This window comes from Symphalangus syndactylus, chromosome 3 (genome assembly GCF_028878055.3).
Source record: "Symphalangus syndactylus isolate Jambi chromosome 3, NHGRI_mSymSyn1-v2.1_pri, whole genome shotgun sequence".
NCBI classification, from domain to species: domain Eukaryota; kingdom Metazoa; phylum Chordata; class Mammalia; order Primates; family Hylobatidae; genus Symphalangus; species Symphalangus syndactylus.
Window position 1 is genome coordinate 87360312 of NC_072425.2, and position 19762 is coordinate 87380073.

General features: G+C 37.6%; 1 protein-coding gene across 11 annotated transcripts in view; it reads left to right on the forward strand.

Moving 5' to 3' along the window:
• The window catches only part of RAPGEF5 (Rap guanine nucleotide exchange factor 5), a 254427-nt gene that overhangs the window by 32771 nt on the left and 201894 nt on the right, over positions 1–19762 (forward strand). For all 11 annotated transcript variants that reach the window (XR_010120057.1, XR_010120056.1, XR_010120059.1 and 8 more), the window contains exons 2-5: positions 6804–6854; positions 9337–9443; positions 14671–14792; positions 16252–16420. Coding sequence is in view for 3 of the 11 variants with exons in the window: in XM_063636307.1 (XP_063492377.1) it covers positions 6804–6854; positions 9337–9443; positions 14671–14792; positions 16252–16420 (449 nt within the window). In the remaining 8 variants the exon portion in view is untranslated. The remainder of the gene's footprint in view (positions 1–6803; positions 6855–9336; positions 9444–14670; positions 14793–16251; positions 16421–19762) is intronic.

The window sequence follows — 19762 nt, forward strand, 5'->3', positions numbered from 1 at the left end:
GTTGTATTAGAAATAAGGTGACATGTAGGGAGGTGTTTTCAGGAGATTAATTCATGCGAAGATGCCAGAGACCTGAGTGGGCAGGAAAGCCGTGAGGGTCATTCTGTTGTGCAGCCCAAGGAAGTTATGGAGGGGCGGTGCAGCTTTCAGAAAAGAAATAAATGTTGTATTTTGAGATAATATTTGAATAATTTTTGAGACCACATTTGTGGGGAGGAAGAAGGTCATTATTCTTTTTTTAAAGAACCTTTTTATTTTGAAGTAATTTTAGACTTAAAAGTTGCAAAACTAGTACAAAGGGAGTTCACTTATAAGCATCACTCAGCTTCTCCAAATGTTAACATTTCTACATAACCACAGCACAATTGTCAAAACCAGCACTGATCCACACGATTAACTAAAATATAGACCTCATTCACATTTGCCATGTGTCCTGTTAAGTTCCTTATTCTAGTGCAGGATCACATAATGCCTTTAACTGTCTGGCTCCTTTGGTCTCCTCCCATCTGGGATAGCTCCTTAGTTTTTATTGGTCCCTGTTAACCTTGACAATTATAGCAAAGTACAGGCCAGTTACTTGAAGAATGTCCCTCAATTTGAGTTTGTCTGATATTTCATCATTATATTCAGGTATGTGTTTTGACAAAAATAGCATAAAAGTGCCTTTCTCTGTGCATCATATCAGGAGGCAGATGATGTCAACATGTCTCATGATAGGCGATAATTTTTATCATTTGTTTAAAGTGGTGTGAGCTAAACTCCACTGTAAAGTTGTTATTTTTTCCTCTTTACTTAGTATTTTGGCAGGAGATACTTTGATACTTATGCGAATATCCTATGTCTCATCATAGGTTTGTCCACTAATGTTAGCATCTGTTGATGATTTTTGCATGCAACATTTATTACTATGGTGTTTGCCTAATGGTGGTTTTCTGTTTTCTTCTTTTTACTGCATTTAGTAATTAAAATAATCCCATGAGGAAGGGCTGTCCTTTCTTCCTGATCCTCATTTATTTATTTATTCAATTGCTTGTATCAGTATGGACTCATGGTTATTCATTTTATGAATTATAATTCAATAATTCATTTATTTGCTGCTCAAATCATCCCAGATTTGGCCAGTGGGAGCTTCTTCACGTTGGTTGCTGTAGGGAGGGTCTACTTGGAGTCCAGGTATGACTGGATGAGTTCTTGTTAATAAAACCAGGAAATTCAGTGACAAGTGGAGATAAGTTAAGCTCGCTAATTAAACCATTTTTCCTAAATCTTTAGTTACTTAATTCTCAAATTTTAAAGGTTTCTCTGTGATTGCATTAACCAGGGAGGCCCATCTTGGTAGGCGAAACTATTCTCTTGTTTGTAAACACAGCCCAAAAGAAATTTTCCCAAGAACTAAATAAAACCAAATTGATGAAGCTTTGGGGTTTGTTTCTGTTGTATCTGTTGTGTATATTTTCCCAGAAGCTGTTGATTCTTGCTGATTTATCTCCCTAGCAGTGAAAGGTTTGTGAAATGTTTGTAAGTACTCCTTGAACCCACTTTTATTTTCTACTTAACTTTTAAGTAGGGAAACATATTTCTACTAGAATAGAGCGCTTTAACAATGGTAAGCCAAAATTAAGTGTAATGCCATGGATGCCATTAAAAGGGTAGACTCTTTCCGAAGGTATGTAGGTACTATGCTACTGTGCAGACATGAAGATACTTCAGCTTAGGGCTATGTCTAGGTAAGGAAAACACATGCCACATGAGCAGGTGCAGGACGGGATTTGCTGAAACAGTGGCTTTTTGTTCTACACAAGCCACTTGGAGGTTCAGCCACGGATCCCCGTGCTATTGGTAAATGACAGTACCTCTTCTTAATTCAGCAAGGCATGTGCAGGAGGCAATGTCTGAGCAGTGCTCCAAGCCCCATAGCTGAAGTGGATGAGGAGAGGTTCAATTTGCCATTCCCAATCACTTATTTTTACAGTTCTCCTGAAACCTGGCTGAACCTTAGAACCACCCGGGAAATTTGAGGAAAGACTGCTCGGGTCTCCTCGTAGAGATTCTAATTCAGTATGTTTGGGGTGGGTCCTTAGTACCTGTTTTATTTTTCTTCAGCTTCCCAGATACTTCTATTTACATCCAGGGTTGAGAACCTCTGGGTCTAGCAGATACTATTTGTGACTTCTTACTGCAGTTAGATGCACTTATTTGTCACATTACTCTTAAATTATCACATTTTATGTTAAGAGACATGTATGGGACAATAACTGCAGCTAGGTTGCAAACTTGGGCAGATTTCTTAACCTCTTTAAGTCTAGTTTTGTCATCTGCAAAATAGGATTAATTATAGTACCTACCCCATAGTTTTTCAAGTATTAAGTAATGTGACGCATGCAAAATATTTAATATAGGCTGGGTGCGGTAGCTCATGCCTATAATCCCAGCACTTTGGGAGGCTGAGGCGGGCGGATTGCTTGAGCCCAGGAGTTTGAGATGGGCAATAGGGTGAAATCCTGTCTCTCCAAAAAAAAAAAAAAATACAAAAATCAGCTGGACATGGTGGTGGTGTGTGCCTGTAGTCCCAGCTACTCAGGAGGCTGAGGTGGGAGGATCAATTGAGCCTGGGAAGTCGAGGCTCCAGTGAGCTGGGCTTGTGCTACTGCACTCCAGCCTGGACGACACGGTGAGAACCTGTCTCAAAAAAAAAAAAAGAAGAAGAAAGAAAAAAGAAAAAGAAAAAAACCCAAAAACTTGGTGTGGTCTCTGGCACACAGCAGAAACTCAATTACTATTACTTAATAACATGCAGCATGTTATCATAGAGTGATGTGAGCCACTGCACCTGACCCATTATCCCCAACTTTGATGACTGGATAATTCTCAGGCCTATCATCTGGCTGGGATTCGGTCCTTGTAAACTTGACCAAGCTTTGGTTGAGATGTAAGTTTATTTGGGGGCTGAAGAAGGGCCCACAGGTTCTTCTTGTGTTAGAAATCCACTGGGCAGCTTAATAGATCATAGCCTTTATTATTTTATTGTATAATCGCTTTACATATGTGCCTGCTAGTTATGCGGCTTTTTATCTTCCTGGGTTTGTAAGAAATTCAAGTGTATTTATTCCGTTGTTTCATCTTCATATTCTGCCTGGTCACCCAGAATAGGAAAAGGGACAGTGGCTAAAGTTGGCAGAAAGTTGTGTCATGAACTTAATTCTTGCATTATCAATAAATTTGGTAGTTCTTGTTGGTTCATGTTAGTAAAAGGGCAGGTAGTGCTTCTGTAGTGACGGAAGTGATTCAGTCTTTTTCCTTTATTTCTCTCACCCCTTAGTAGCCTAAGTACTTTAACTGAGTCTAAGGATAGTATTAAGGCATCTCCTTTAAAAACTGATGGAAACTGTGACTATCTCTTTTAAGGACTAATGAAAAATATGCCTTAAGTCTCTTACACCGTTTAGCAAGATATTTTTAGCAACTCTGGAATGAATTCCATGCCTGCTTCAGACTCAGCTTCTACACTTTAATTTTAATATATAACTGGCTTAAAAAATGTAATATATGGTTGCTAACCAATTATTTCTGGAGTTATGCCATTGTTTTTTTCTGGAAGTCCATTTATGAATATTAAAGGATTGCAATTTCCTGGTTTACATTTAAAATATGAGGTTTGCTTGTAATTAGTTAGGGAAACATTTTCCATGGTTCATTAAAATGGAAAGGAGAAATACATTTGACTTAAAAATCTATTTTCATTTATGTTATTAGTATTTTCATCTCTCTGGGATATATATGTCTTTCATGAAAGAATCATTGCATCCAACTTAAGTAATTCTAGGAAATTTAAAATACATAGGATAAAGGAATCATCACTTTGGGCATTGTATTTATGAGAGATTATGGTGGGAGCCATTTAAGAGAGGATACTCTGCATCGAGTGACTGGCCATCTAAGATTGCAGAGAAAATTGATAAGGAGATTAGGATCAAGAAAAAGAATTCATGGGCTTAATAGGTTCTTTAGATCCTATGCCTTCTGGCAAATGGGTTTTCTAAATTAGGCATGGTATCTTGTCCGTGTGTGTGTTTCTGGAAGTTCCCACAGTGTCGGGTGCTCAGCTGAGTAAGTGCTTCAAAAATGAAATGAATGGAAGTAAGTTGCCACAGGAGTGATGAGATGAAGCCCTGGGATGCTGAGAGGAAAAATAAAACCAAGGGATTCCAAGATGGGATGAAAACAGCTGAGTGATTGTATATCAAGGAAAGAATGTTAAAATGGAAAGATGGGGGTGCATTTTCAAGGGTGCTTTTGCGGTACTCTTTCTGATAAATGCTGGGAGGGCAGTTCTTGAGTGATTTAACAGCAGCAGTAAGATGGCCCATGGTGTTTCTCTGATAAAATTAAGTAACAGTCCTTTCCCAGTACCTGCTAAAAATGAGGTAATGGATGGAATATTCCCCACGTTCTTTTTCCCTTAAGCCTTTGGCCCTTGCTATTTTGGGTCAGTACTGAAAACTAACATAAAGTGGTCTCTGCAGAAGTACAGTTATGATCATCGTTTTAAGTTTAGGGAGTCAGTGCTTGACTGAGTTCCACAAAGCTCTCTGGCTCCCCATGCTCAGCTAACAAGTTTGAGAACAGCTGTCCTGGAGTGTTAATGAAACAAAGCTCTCCTGGGACCAGTGAAGAGAGGGTTTCAAGGGAGTTCCTGACAGCCAGCCTAGGAATTGTGTCCTGTAAAAGACAGTTATTATGTTGAGCTTGTTGAGTTCCTGGGGCCAGTAGCTTATCTAACGCTGCCATCTATTCAGTATAGAAGAACCCCGTTGCTTTATTTACTCACCTTACCTACCTTTTGAAGCAAGCCATCCATGGGGGAGGTTTCTGTTAAGTGGAATTGTGTGAGTGTAACACGAGTGTGTAGACAGCCAGATTCCGGTTGGCAGTGGCCAGGAAGGCAAGTGGCTTGTTTTCTTTTGTGAAAATGCCCCTGCCCAGGTTTTTTTTTTTTAGAGCTTGTTTCTGCTTAAAAGCTTTTTCTTTAACTAGATTATATAAACTATTTGCTTTTCTTAGCTGATTCAGGCAATTAGATGAGTAGTAAAGACTGTCATTTCTGGTCTGCCATAGTGATTTTAAAAGTCTACCTGTTTAGAGAAAAAAATAAATTATGATGATTCATCTTCATATAATCTGGTGCATTTAAAACTCTTAAATTGTTCAGTATATCAATAAGGGACTATATTACATAGGCTCATGGTACATGAGGCCTAGGTAGGGCTGATTGGTAGTACATTTGGACAAGACCAGAAGGCTGGGAATTAAAAATGGGCTCTCTACCTCATAAAATTTATTTTCTTTGAATCAAGCTACACATCTTTAACAGGGTATCAATTGGCATTTCTGGATAAAGAGTTGATAAATTTTATTTTAGTTTAATTAGGAGTAATGTGAGGGCCATGTGGCCTGGGGAAGGGGCAGAATGGGAATTCTCTTTTTAGACTAAAGTTTAGTAGAAGATTCAGATGCTGGAAAGTGATGACTGGTAGGGTATGTTTTGTACATTTAGCAAATTATTCTAAGACATGGAGGCGGTAGGCTGAAAACTATAGGATCTCAAAAGATAGCAAGACTTAGAATAGAGATGGAAAGAGCTTTTAAACATAGGTTGGAAGTTCAATAAATGTTAGTTTCTGTGTTCTTTTTTTAATACTGCAATAGGAAATGATAATAGTTCTGTATTGTGCTTAAGCATATGTGGGTGATGGTTTTGTTTCCTGGATCATTAGGCAGGAAAAATTAGCTCCTACAATTCAAATCATTCAGCAGATACTTACTAAGTTCATACAGTTATATAAATATCTAAATAAATGAATAGAAAAAATAAACGTCTTTATGCACAATTGTGTGCTAGATGCCATGAAAGCAAAGCAGTATAAGCTGCCAGCCCTCCCTCAAGGAGCTTATGGATTCCTTGGGGCAAATGCACACACAGAAAAACGGTCAACAATGCTGAGCACCCAGGCGCTGCACCTGAATAGTAGCAAAAACAGAGCTCTAAAGAGGTACATACCCCAGCAGCAGGAACTTCATGCAGGAGCCGACTCCACAAAACTGGACTTTGAGTCTGGTGGGATTCTGGGAAGCATTAAGGAAGATGGAAGGCTTTTAACATGAAGACTGATGTGACTAAAGGCAGGGTTATGAGTGGAAAGTTCTGACAAGTAGGTCTTGCTAAACTGAAGAAGCTTTGTTGGGAGTTGGAAAGAGAATACTGGAAATCTGTTGGAGGCAGACTGTGATGAGCCGAGGGGGCATGGATTAACTCAGATAAGCAATAAGGGATCCTCTGTAAGTCAAAGGGGTGATTTAGGGAGATTTGCTTAGTTGTGGTTTGAAGGATGGCCTGAAGGGGATGTGACTAGGAGCAGGAAAATCCACTGGGAAGCTGAAGCAGGTAGTTGAGGGTATAGTGATGAAGGCCTGAGTTAGGGTGAGGAAAAGGAAAGGAGAAATGGAATCCAAAACACATCAAGAATAAAGTGACTGGTCCAAGAAAATCCCAGTCTTTCTATTGTACTTCTCTTGGGAGCCATTGAAGTGAAATATCCTCTCCTGTTGTTACGAATGTTGACCAGATATTTACATTGAGTGAAAATAAGGATGCTAAGCCCGTAGGGACCATGATTTGAGATTTAAGCTCTTTTTTTTTTTTTTTTCATAGCAGGGGCCTGCCCCGGCCACTGTTGCTTATGTTTTCCATTTTTGGTACAAAAATTTATTTGGTTCTAACTATTTTTTTTCTTTGTTTAAAATAGACTCTATCAAGAAGAATATCTAATCCGTACCTTGAACATACGCCTTCCCAGGTATGATTCTTTTCTCTTTTACTGCATTTTCTGAAATAGTGATTGACAAATTCTGATGTACAATTCTCAAGTTACAGTTGTTCCCTTTGCTCCTGACCACAGAGTTTTGCAGGGATGCTGCAGTGATCACATTGTCTTCACCACCTGGGATGACACAGCAAAAGTGTTTGAGATGCTCTGATCGTTGTCATGATTCAAGATGTTCACGAACTAGGGAAAAAAATTATTTTCCCATCTTCCGGGTTCTTTACATGAATGAATTAATGTGGCAGAGCATATATATAATATAAATATGATATAAATATATCTGTTGTTAAAAACACTGTATTTTACAAATAGCTTATATTTTACACTGAGTTTTGTATAAGAGGAGATTTACTTTCTCGTTATTTATCATTGTGTTGTGGTAAAGAATCAGTCAATAAAGAGTTGCATTTTTTGGCTGGGCGTGGTGGCTCATGCCTGTAATCCCCGCACTTTGGAAGGCTGAGGTGGGTGGATCATGAGGTCAGGAGATTGAGACTATCCTGGCCAACACGGTGAAACCCCATCTCTACTAAAAATACAAAAAATTAGCCGGGCATGGTGGCAGGTGCCGGTAGTCCCAGCTACTTGGGAAGCTGAGGCAGGGGAATGGCGTGAACCCGGGAGGCGGAGCTTGCAGTGAGCTGAGATCTCAACACTGCACTCTAGCCTGGGCAACAGAGCAAGACTCCATCTCAAGAAAAAAAAAAGTTGCATTTTTTAGGCTAACAGGAGACTGTGAGCTTTGTGAGGGCTGGGACCTTCTCTATCTTCTCCACCACTGTATCCCCACCATCAGGAACAGATCTGACACTTGACAGTTGCTCATTATGTACTTTTTGAATGACTGACTGAATGAACATTGTATGCTTTCAGGACTAGTCAAGTGTCAGCTTACTCACACCGCTTCCTTGGTAATACTTTCTGTCATCTGGCTTGTTCAAGCTTTGTTGTTGTTTTTTTAAATAGTTTTGAAATGTTAAAAAATAATTTGCTTGCCTTCCTACTTCCTTATCAGTTTGTGTTTAGGAGATGATATCAGGAAAATTAAAGAAGTATAAGGATGGGGTTGATGTTCCTGGTCAAATCATAATCATTATATTATCAATTTGGTTGCCTTGAGAGAAGACGTCAAATATTTTGGCCAGGTGCAGTTGCTCACACCTGTAATTCCGGCTCTTTGGAAGGTTGAGGTGGGCAGATTGTGTGAGCCCAGGAGTTCAAGACCAGCCTGAGCAGCACAGGGAGACCTGTCTCTACAAAAAACACAAAAAACAAAAAACAACAAAAAAAAACAAATATTAGCTGGGCTTGGTGGTGTGTGCTTGTAGTTCCAGCTACTTGGGAGGCTGAGGTGGGAGGATCAATTGAGCTTGGGAAGCCTAGGCTGCAGTGCGCCATGATCTTGCCACTGAACTCTAGCTTGGGTGACAGAGCAAGACCCTGTCTCAAAAAAAAAAAAAAAAAAAAAAATATATATATATATATATATATATATATATATGTCTATGTATATATACACATGTGTATATGTATATATGTATGTGTGTGTGTGTGTGTGTGTGTGTATATATATATATATATATATATATAGTAGGTACATTAAAAGTTTACCGAGAAAAAAGTAAAACTGTGTAGGCATGTACCCCCAATATATATTAATTTTCATAAACCTTATGAAGACAGCTTATTTTCATTTAGCCCCCTTTGCTTGGGAAGCAGCATTGTGCTTTGGAGGAAGGTGCTGGTTATAGAGAAGGAGGTAGTATTATAAAGTAGGACCTAGCCCCCTCTAGATCTAAGAACTACCCTTCTTCATCCTCCTAGAACCAGAGACTCATATGGGGGAATTAGAATTTTTAAAAAAATAAGTTAATTGAAATTTTTATTTGATAGATGGAATTGTGAAGTAGATGAAACCGATGCTTGGAATTGACTATGAACTCTGCAGTTGAATGAAGCTTAAGAGTAAAGCAGCCTGCTGTCAAATTGTGTCATGGTTCAAGATATTCACTAGATAGGGAAGAAAATTGTTTTTCCATCTTCCAAGACCTGTGTATGTTTGCATTATCAATATGCAGACTTAATACATAATATAAATTCTTCAATTTGCTGTATTGATATAAATATTGTATTTAAAAAATAGTGGATGTTTTACACTGAAAACTTTGTGTAAAAGAAAATTATTTATAACTGTAGTTAAGTAAAGCAGGTTAGCATTTGGAGAATAGTTATATCTTAGTAGCGTAAGTGGACCAGTAGCTAAAATAAAATAAGATAGTTGTAGGTTTATAGCTATATTGGCTAAAATATGTCTCAACCTTATGGACTTGGTTATGATTTTATATATAAATATATATAAATATATATAAATATATATATAGTATGCTATTGGTAGCTCACAAATTGTCACATTATTGTTCTATATTTACAGTGACTATTTGTCTTTTCCATTTAGATTTATGGAGAGAATTCTTCCTGTGCAGGAAGAGCATTAAGGAATATTATTATCGTTCAAGCAGCTGACCTGATAAAGGACAGAGTGAACCTCAAGGGGTTTTACAGGTAACACAGTTTTCTAACACCTTGTCAGAAATTCTCTTTGATGAAAAAAAAAACCACCCTGTGTTAAAATTGTAACCTTGATCAAAGAGAGGTGGACAATATCAGTAGTAGGAGGGTTTGTTTGTTCTATTGGGGAAACTGGTGGTGACTTTTCATTAAACTTAGTCATGCACTTGTTTACAGTTTGACTCCTGTTCTGAAGTTAGGGTATGGAATTTCCAGCCCCAAGTGTGGATGGGCTCCTGAGAGAGTCTCTGCTCTGCTTCCTCTGAGATGTGATATTTTGCAGCAGGTGAGGGGGTGGTGCTACATTAGGGTCTTTAATAAATATAGATCCCCTCTTTAGGGACCTTATTGAGGCCCTGAAAGGATGCCTTGGGCAGAGACATGCTGTAACTCTCCAGGTGAGAGTGGGCCTCCTCCTTGAGTGCATAAGGAGCAGGGAGAGACAGGTTGGCATAGGGATGGCAGGTGTCTACCTTGACAGAGGTGTGAGAGTAAACAGGCAGGTAAATGGCCAGTTTTAAAGTACAGCTGGACCAAGGGCATAGTCACTTAGACTTGATGTGCATTTTATGGAACAATTTAAAGAAAAAACCAAAAGTAAATTATTAGCTTTTTGTTTTGCCAGATAAAGATATTAAGCCACACCAAATGATACCAAACTATGAAAGAAAACAAAAAGAAAAACCACTACCATTTGTTATCACTATTCTATTTCAAAGAAATGACATGTAATACCCATCAAGAGTAAGAAGAGGACTCAGGATTCATGACACCCAAAAAGTAGAAAGTTCTCAGAATAAAGGATGTTCCTTTATGTTAAATAAACTTAGCTTTATGATAAACTCATTATAATATTTCTGTTTCTGTTTGCTGGAGATGGAAAAATTTTATCATGGCTTGGGTTTTTGGGATAGTAATTCCCAGACTATCAGAGTAAGACCACCGACCCCCTTTGTACTGAGGCATAATTTTTGTATAGTAAAATGCGCAAATCTTAAATGTAGGCTTGAACTTTTATTTATTACACACCTGTGTAATCATTATCCATTTAGCCTCTATCCAGATATAGTGGATTTTCATACCTCAGAAAGTTCCTTCATGCTTCTCTTCAGTCAGTAACCATTCCCTGCAACCATTTTTTTAACATCACAAAATTGGCAGAATCTATATTCTTCTGAGCCATTAATTTAGCAAATCCAAAGTGTGGTGAGAAACCCCAGTGAATTAACACTTTAATGAAGCACATTTAATCAATCACATTAGTATTTACATAGGTTTTGAAAAATATGCCATAGGCTAAACATGCCTATTCTGTTTACAAACAATGCTTTTGTGTGTATGGACACATGGAGCTCTTTAAAAAGCTTCAAGATCTACTGTTTTCCTCCCATTAGGGATTCGTAGCTCAAGGTCTGAGAACCATGAGGTTAGAGCCCAGACCAAGTAGACAGGACAGCGAGTAAAAGGGCTGTGGTGGTTGGACTACTTCACATAGAAACTCACTTTAAAAAATAGATGATGGCATCACCTTTAGAAACATCTGACTTCTCCTTTTTTAAAAAACTAAATTTATATGTGTAAGTCTTTGAGTATAGTCATGAGCAGGCTCACAGTATTCATTTTATTTACATGAGGCCATGTGTAATATTGATCATTATTCTCATTTTTTCCCCCTTTATTGGATCTCCATGGATAGAGATTGAAAAAGGATTGGGAGATGACCATTAATCAGGTTCATGGAAAAAAAGCCATCTATCCAAATTAGAACAGATTTAGGATTTAACGGGAATAGAATGGGAGACAGCATGTGTTTTCCTGTGATCTGGCCAGGACCACCATTCTTTTCTAATCTAAGGACTCATTAATATTCTGGGTTTAAACATGAAGTACTCATGTGATTACCTAGGGATGAATCATTTTCATTTGTCTGGTAGTAAATTGAGGTAAAGTATTTCCCACATACCACGGGAGAACTCACTTTCAAAACTTTGAAATGCTTTCTATTCACTTTGTACTGTAGAAAGAATCAGACTGGTTTCTGAGATGTCATTTCTTTTGCACGAATACATCACTAAATACCATCACCCAATTTATTTTAAAGATTAGTGTCGCATTACTATGAATTAATTGCTAAAAATCTAACTAGAGACAGGAGGATGCTAAGATAAATCAAATTTTCAACTCTGAAGATTGGGTAAATTCATGTTTTGTTAAGCAGTCACATGGGCTTTGAGCTGATCACCTCCATATCACAATGTTCCTACCTAGTATTGAAACTGGGGTCAGATCTGCATGTACTTGGAGCAGTTTCTGAATTGAGTACAAGACTGAAAATACACTGTGGGTAGGAACTGCTGTCTGTGTTTAGATTGTTCTGTTCCAACCATCTCTCTTTTCTTCCTCACTGCTCTCCCCTAAGTCCTGTGGATTTAGGTATTTTAACTAGATTGTAGCAGGCATGGGGACAAGGCATTAAATGCAGAGACAACGCCACCTCATTTTGTATGCTTTGGTGATATTAATGATAGTGTTTACTTTTACTCTTAATGTTTGCCCTGGGGTAGGTGGATCCTTATAAGTGGTTTAAAACATAACTTGATAAAGTCAGTGGGGGAAATAGAAAGGGATCATGTGCAACAGAAACAGTAGCTTGCTCTGAGAGTGGGGCTCAGTTTTTAATTAACATTGTCACGACAGTACTGTGTTCTAGCATATTGAGTCAGAGCCCTGCCTCCCCAAAACAGAGTGAGCTCTTCCCAATGAGAAGGGGGATCTGAGGGACTGGGGCTTTGTGGTCACCAGCATCACCTGAGAGCCTGTTAGGAATGTGGAATCTGGCCAGGCATGGTGGCTCATGCCTATAATCCCAGCACTTTGGGAGGCCGAGGTGGGTGGATCATCTGAGGCCAGGAGTTCGAGACCAACCTGGACAACGTGATGAAACCCCAGCTCTACTAAAAATATAAGAATTAGCTGGGCGTGGTGGCAGATGCCTGTAATCCCAGCTACTTGGGGGGCTGAGGCAGGAGAATCGCTTGAACCCAGGAGGCAGAGTTTGCAGTGAGTTGAGATCATACTATTGCCCTCCAGCCTGGGTGACATGAGTGAAACTCAGTCTCAAATAAAAAGGAATGCGGAATCTGAGGTCCCACCCAGTCTTACCGCGTCAGAATCTATACTTTAAGGAGATCACCCAGGTGACTCCTAAGCAGAGTTTTGAGAAGCCCTGTTCTAAGAAGCTTCTTCCTTATCACCTGTGAACAAACAAGCAGCTGTATCCATCTAGCCACCTTTGCAGTTTGACAGTTTAGTTTGTTTAGTAAATGCTTTATTGTGTGCTTTCATAGTCCAGGTGATGTCAGACACTCAGAGCAGGCTAAGGAGCTGCATTGTTCTGAGAATATGAATTAACATGATACGGTATTTAATCCATGAGATAAAAGTGCTTTCAAAGCCCTGAGATGCTGGCTAATTGGCAGAGGTGCTGAGGAATTAATTAGTTAATTAACACTTTGAACCTTTAACATGAAAGATATCCTATAGAATTAGAAGTTAAATCTTGACTGTTTGGTCTAATTGCCTGTTTTGTTGCCATCTGTTTTCTCATTTTCTCTAAAAAAAAAATCCGTATATTTGACTGTTCATCTTTATGCTGTCTTATGCTAACCTGCAACTGAACATGTCTAGAATTGGCTTAATTGCCTTGGAGTATCTTTCAAATAGTGACACTTTACCAGATATATTCTAGCTTTTGATGAAAAGCTAGGATGTTTGATCAAATATCTTTCTTCACCCCAGAAAATGTAGCATCCATGGCAGTTCATATTGTTGGTTATGGTGTGATTCTAGGGTATTTGTAACTATGTCAATCACAAGAGAAGCAAAATAGGCAATATTTTTCTACTTTAGAAATACAAGTAAATGTTGGCATCTCTTGGTCCTTCAGTACTGCTTATAAAGATAGTCATTATATGATACATTATTTTAAAAAAACATTTTGGCCAGGTTCTTGGCTCATACCTGTAATCTCAGCAGTTTGGGCAGCTGAGGCAGGTGGATCACTTGAGCTCAGGAGTTCAAGACCAGTCTTGGCAACATGGCAAAACTCAGTATCTACAAAAAACAAAAATTAGCCAGTGGTGAGCACCTGTACTCCCAGCTACTCAGGACACTTAGGTGGGAGGATCTCTCAAGTCTAGGAGGCAGAGGTCGCAGTAAGACGAGATTGCACCACAGCACTCCACCCTGGGCGATAGAGTATGACCCTGTCTCAAAAAAAATTTTTTTTCATGATCTTTTCTCATAAAGGAGAGTGAAATTTGATGAAATTTCTGCAAATGACAAAACATTTCAGAAGTTTTTCTTTTTGTTTTCCCCCGAGGCTCATATGTATTTGAAAAGTAGGCATGATGATACTGCCTGTAATACCCAGGTTATGACATTTTTTTGAATATAGTTGTGTGTTTTAAGACAGATTACAAAGATAATTTTTCATGCATGGTTGGTGGAATCCAACACATCTGGGTTTATGGTTATGTGACCTGGGCTGCTTAACTAGTTACATTGATTATATTAAAAAGACTAACAATCAAATTTATTGTTCTTGGAGTAAATTTTAGGGTTCAATCTTTGTTTGAAGAGTAGCAAACAAAACTCTATACCACTGACTATGTTCCCAATTTTGTCTAATCTTGGAATTATTTTGTTCTCAAAAGGACTAGATAAAAATCTATAAATAGTTGAACCAAAGTTTATCACCACCAACTTGAGGTATGTAGCTTAGCAAGGTAAAAGCATTATCTCTATATAAAAGGCTGCTAAATTTATTCCTTCATTTTTCAAACAAATATATTTTGAGAACTTACTGTGTACTGTGGACTGTTCTAATTGTTGGGAATTAATAGTGAGTTATATAAAGTCCCTGCTCTCCTGAAAGTTATTCTCTAGTGGGAGAAGCAGATATTGTTCATTTGTAAAGATATATACTTACTAAATGTTAGGTGATTTGATGAAAAAGTAGAAGACAATTTGACTCTCGTTTCCCTAAGGAAGTGATATTTGAGCTTTAATCTGAAAGATGAATAAGAGGTATATGCCATTTATTCTTGGGTTGCTTGTTTAAAAAAAGCAAGCACATGAAAGGAAAGGTATTATATATCATTTTTTTTTGGCAAACGGATGTCAGCAATATCTTACTGTGAATGGCTTTGCTTTTGTTCAGGAGGAGCTGCGTTGGGTCAGAACTGGTAGACTGGCTTCTAGAACACTGTCCTTTCGTCCAGTGCAGATCTATGGCCATAGGAGTCTGGCAACTCCTACTGGACATGGGAATTATGTTATCAGGTTAGTATTATGTCTTGAAGGCACAGCATCATTATTTTATTAAGCTATCAGATGAAAATACACTTGATTTTCTAGAGGATGTTACAGTCTGGATGGAAATTATTTTTGAAGATAAATATTTGTATTCTCTCATTTTCTAAGTGACAGGTCATCTTTTGATTCACTTATTTCTCTTACAATTCTTGTAAAAATTATTAGATACTTGCTGATTCATAGACTAATAATACCTGTAGGAGTCCTTCCTCTACTTCCTTTCTTCTGGAGTCAATATGCTGCTTACAAACTTTTTTCAAAATCAGTGACATCTTTAGTTGCTCTAAGTGTGTGATTTATCTTGTACTTAGGATAATCATCAGAAACTGGTTTTATGAGTGGGATGTTATGCCATTTTAATTGGCTAAGTAATCATGAACACTTTGATATATGACCTATGAAAATTAGCTGTTTAGACTGAATAGAAAGTAGTTGTTAACTGGCAACTAAAATAGATGACGGATATCTCTTTTCTTAGTTGAGCCCAGAGAATTGAAGGATTAGAAACCGAGCAATCTGGATTATTTATTTAGCCCAGTCTCTCAGCTGCTAGTTGGTCACTGAAAAGCCCTTTTTCCCTATAGGTAACAAATATCAAGGGCATACCCCTGGTCCTGTTGTGAAAGAATGGTACAGATATGGATGTGGGTGTAATCTTCTTAGATAGTCAATAGTACCTAGCACCTAATACTCTTATTTATAAAATTAGTGAACTACCTTTGAGGAATGGAGGTATTATTAGGATACTTGATAGTTTCAGGCTTTTGGTTAGCAAAACGTTTTGTACTAATACCTTTTGGAAAAATCTCTAGCTTGATTCCTTTAAAACAGGGTTTCCCCACCTTGGTAGTATTGATATTTGGGTTAGATAATTCTTTGTTGTGAAGGGCTGTCCTGTACATTGTAGGGTTTTTTTTTTAACAGCATCCCTTTTTTCCACCCTCCAATACTGGTAGCACTCTGCCCCCCAAATGTAACAATCAAAAATGTCTAGACATCACCAAATGTCCCCTGCGGGAGGCACAGTCACCCTAAGTTGAGAACCACTGATCTAAAACTTGCCATTGTGTTGTATTTCTGTATTACTAAATTAATTAAATATACTAATTTGCTTTGGGACACTAAAAAAGATTTCTCCCCATCCTCTTTGAATTGTTATTGATTTTATCTGCACCTGTCTCTGAAGCAGAAAAAATATAAATACATGTGAATATGCTGGCCAAAGCTTCTAGTAGTAAAAATAGACTAGTCAGTAAGTCCTTTCCAATTCAATGGGATTATAAACATGAATGAGCTTAGAATGTATAATTATAGTCTTAACCCTGATTGCTCCCAATTATTAGGGCTTTCAGTTTATCATTTGAGTTATTACTCTCTGAGTAATATCCTTTAAAAAATTGATCTGTACATTTTTTGTTTCAAACAGTGGACCAGCATCTGTACTTTCAAGATACTTATGTTTTCTACCAGTTTTCCTCTGATGAATGTAGCTACTTGTACTGTGAATTTGAAAGAGAAGAAGAATGGCAAAATGGTGTCAAGCTTTTATTGCAACTTGTGCCTCTCATTCCTGCTAGAGGTGGCATCTGTGAACTGTAAGTAGAGGCTCTCTTGTGCCATTGTATTCTTACACTTAGACCACATTTACCATGTCTAGGGACTATATTCTGCTCTTTAAGATCACTGTCTCATTTAAGAGGGAGTTACTATCCCCATTTTTCAGATGCACATTTAGAAAGATAAAATAAATTGCAGAAAATTAAATCCAGCTAATAAATAACTGGTATTCAAATCCCAGAAGCCCATGCCTCATCATCTGTACCATGTGGTTTCTAAATTATCATCGTTATAGGAGTAGATGATCTAAATTAAGAAAAAACATATGATTGGGCTTAAGTTGGAATAAAATAGTAACTCCCATCCTATTTACTATCCAAGTCGTGACTTTCCTAAGAGCTCGACAGAATGTTTCTGAAAATAATCTAGAGGCAACATTTGGCAAATTAAAACACGTGAATCATCACATGAAGATACTGAATCACTATATGATTAAAATGAATTAAAATTAATTAGGGAAGGCTTGGGAACAGGACTTGAGTCATAATGTGGTGATTCTGACATGACTTTGTTTATCCATGGTGATAGCTTATTTTAGAATTATGAGTTATGGATTAAAATTTCAGTTAAAAACTTTTACATATGCAGAATACTTCAGTGTCCAGAATGCTTTCCCATATTGTTGACTCTTTCACTTCTATGATATTAGCAGGCCAAGCAATATGGTCTTTATGTCATAGATAAGAAAGTAGGTTCAGAGAGAAATACCTGTATAACCATAACAAGGGTAACTCTTATTAGTTAAAAAAATGACAATTGACTGTTGAGAAGGAGGTGGAGCAAGATTATGGAATTGAAGTTTCCACCAATTGTCTCCCAGCAACGACCCTAATTTAACAACTATCTACACAGAAAAAAACACCTTCATAAGAATCAAAAATCAGGTGAGCACTCATAATACCTGGTTATAGTTCCATATTGCTGAAAGGAGCACTGAAGAAATAGAAAAAACAGTACTGAATCACTGATACCACCTCACCCCCACCATTTACACCAGCGTGTACAATAGACACAAATAAAATTAAATACCTAGGAACTAACCAGAGAAGTGAAAGATCTCTAATGAAAATTGTAAACACTGATGAAAGAAATTCAAGAGGACACCACAAGTGGAAAAAATATTTCATATTCATGGATTAGAATAATCAATATTGTTAAAATATCCATATTACCAAAGCAATCTACAGATTCAATGCAATCCCAACCGAAATACCAATGACATTCTTCCCAGAAATAGAAAAAACAATTCTAAAGTTTATATGAAACCACAAAAGATCCGGAATAGCCAAGGCTACCCTAAGCAAAAACAACAAAACTGGAGGAATCACATTACCTGACTTCAAATTATGCTACAGAGCTACAGTAACCCAAACAGCATGGTAATTGCATGAAAACAGACACATAGATCAATGGAACAGAATGGAGAGCCCAGAAACAAACCCACACACCTACAGTGAACTCGTTTTCAACAAGGTGCCAAGACATACACTGAGGAAGACACAGTCTCTAATAAATGGTGCTGGGAAAACTGGCTATCCATGTGCAGAAGAATGAAACTAGACCCCTATCTCTCACCATATAAAAAAATCTAATCAAAATGGCTTAAAGACCTTTAGAGCAAACTGTGAAACTACAAGATTGGGGAAAATTTTCAGGAAATTGATCTGGGTAAAAATTTCTTGAGCATACTCCACAAGCACAGGCAACTAATGCAAAAATGGACAAATGGAATCACATTAAGTGGAAAATCTTCCTGCACAACAAGGATACAATGCACAAAGTGAAGAGACAACCCACAGAATGGGAGAAAATATTTGCAAGCTACCCATCTGGCAAGGGATTAATAACCAGAATATATAAGGAACTCAGCACTATAGGAAAAAATCTAATGATTCAATTTAAAAATGGGCAAAAGATCTGAATAGACATTTCTCAAAAAAAGACATACAAATGACAAACAGGTTTATGAAAAGGTGTTCAACACCACTGATCATCATAGAAATGCAAATCAAAACTACAGTGAGATATCATTTCACCCCAGTTAAAATGGCTTATATTCAAAAGACAATGGCTTATGTTCAAAAGACAGCAATTACAAATGCTGGGGAGGATGTAGAGAAAAGGGAACCCTTGTACACTGTTGATGGGGATGTAAGTTAGTACAACCATTATGGAGAACAGTTTGAAGTTTCTCAAAAAAGTAAAAATTGAGCAACCATAGTATCCAGTAATCCCACTTCTGAGTGTATACCCAAAAGAAAGGTTATATATCAAAAAGATACCTGCACTCCTATGTTTTTTGCATCACTGTCCACAATAGCTGAGATTTGGAAGCAACCTCAGTGTCTATCAACAGATGAATGGATAAAGAAAACATGGTACGTATACACAATGGAATACTATTCAGCCATAAAAAAGAATGAGAGATAGTCATTTGCAACAACATGGATGGAACTGGAGGGCATTATGTTGAATGACATAAGCCAGGCACAGAAAGACAAACATTGCATGTTCTTATCTGTGGGGTCTAAAAATGAAAGCAATTGAACTCATGAACACAGTAGAAAGATGGTTACCAGAGGCTAGGAAGGGTAATTGGGGATTAGTGGGGAGGTGTGGATGATTAATGGGTACCAAAAAAAAAGTTAGAAAGAATAGATAAGGCCCACTCTTTGATAGCGCAACAGGGTAACTATACCAATAATAACCTAATTGTACATTTTAAAATAGCTTAAAGAGTGCAATTGGATTTTTTGTAACTCAAAGGATAAATGCTTGAGAGGATAGGCACCCCATTCTCTATGATGTGCGTACACTGCATGCCTGCATTGAAACATCTCATTTACCCTGTAAATATATATACCTACTCTGTACCCAGAAAAATAAAAAAAGAGAAAAAATAAATAAAATCTCCTGTTAAATGACAATACTGAGTAGTTAATATGGACTGCTTTTAGGAGAATAAATAAGCTTCAGAATATTAATGAGACTGTGCTAATAGAAAGGTTGATTGTAGAGAATGAATTTTAGGTCAGGCACTGTGCTAAATGCTTTATATTCATTATTTTACTTTCAGAAGAATGTTATAAGACAGGTACTATTATTATCTCTATTAAATAAGAGAGAAAATTAGGTACAGAGATCGCGTAACCTGTCCAAGGTCACACAAGGATTCAGTGGAGTTTTAGTGTTTGAATCTGTGTGTGTCTGGCTTTAATGACTGTGCTTTTAACACCTGATATTATGTGTCCTTCCCCAGAAGTTAGGGGATCATTCTAGGAACCCTTCCTATAAAACTATAAACAGAAGCTATAAAAGTG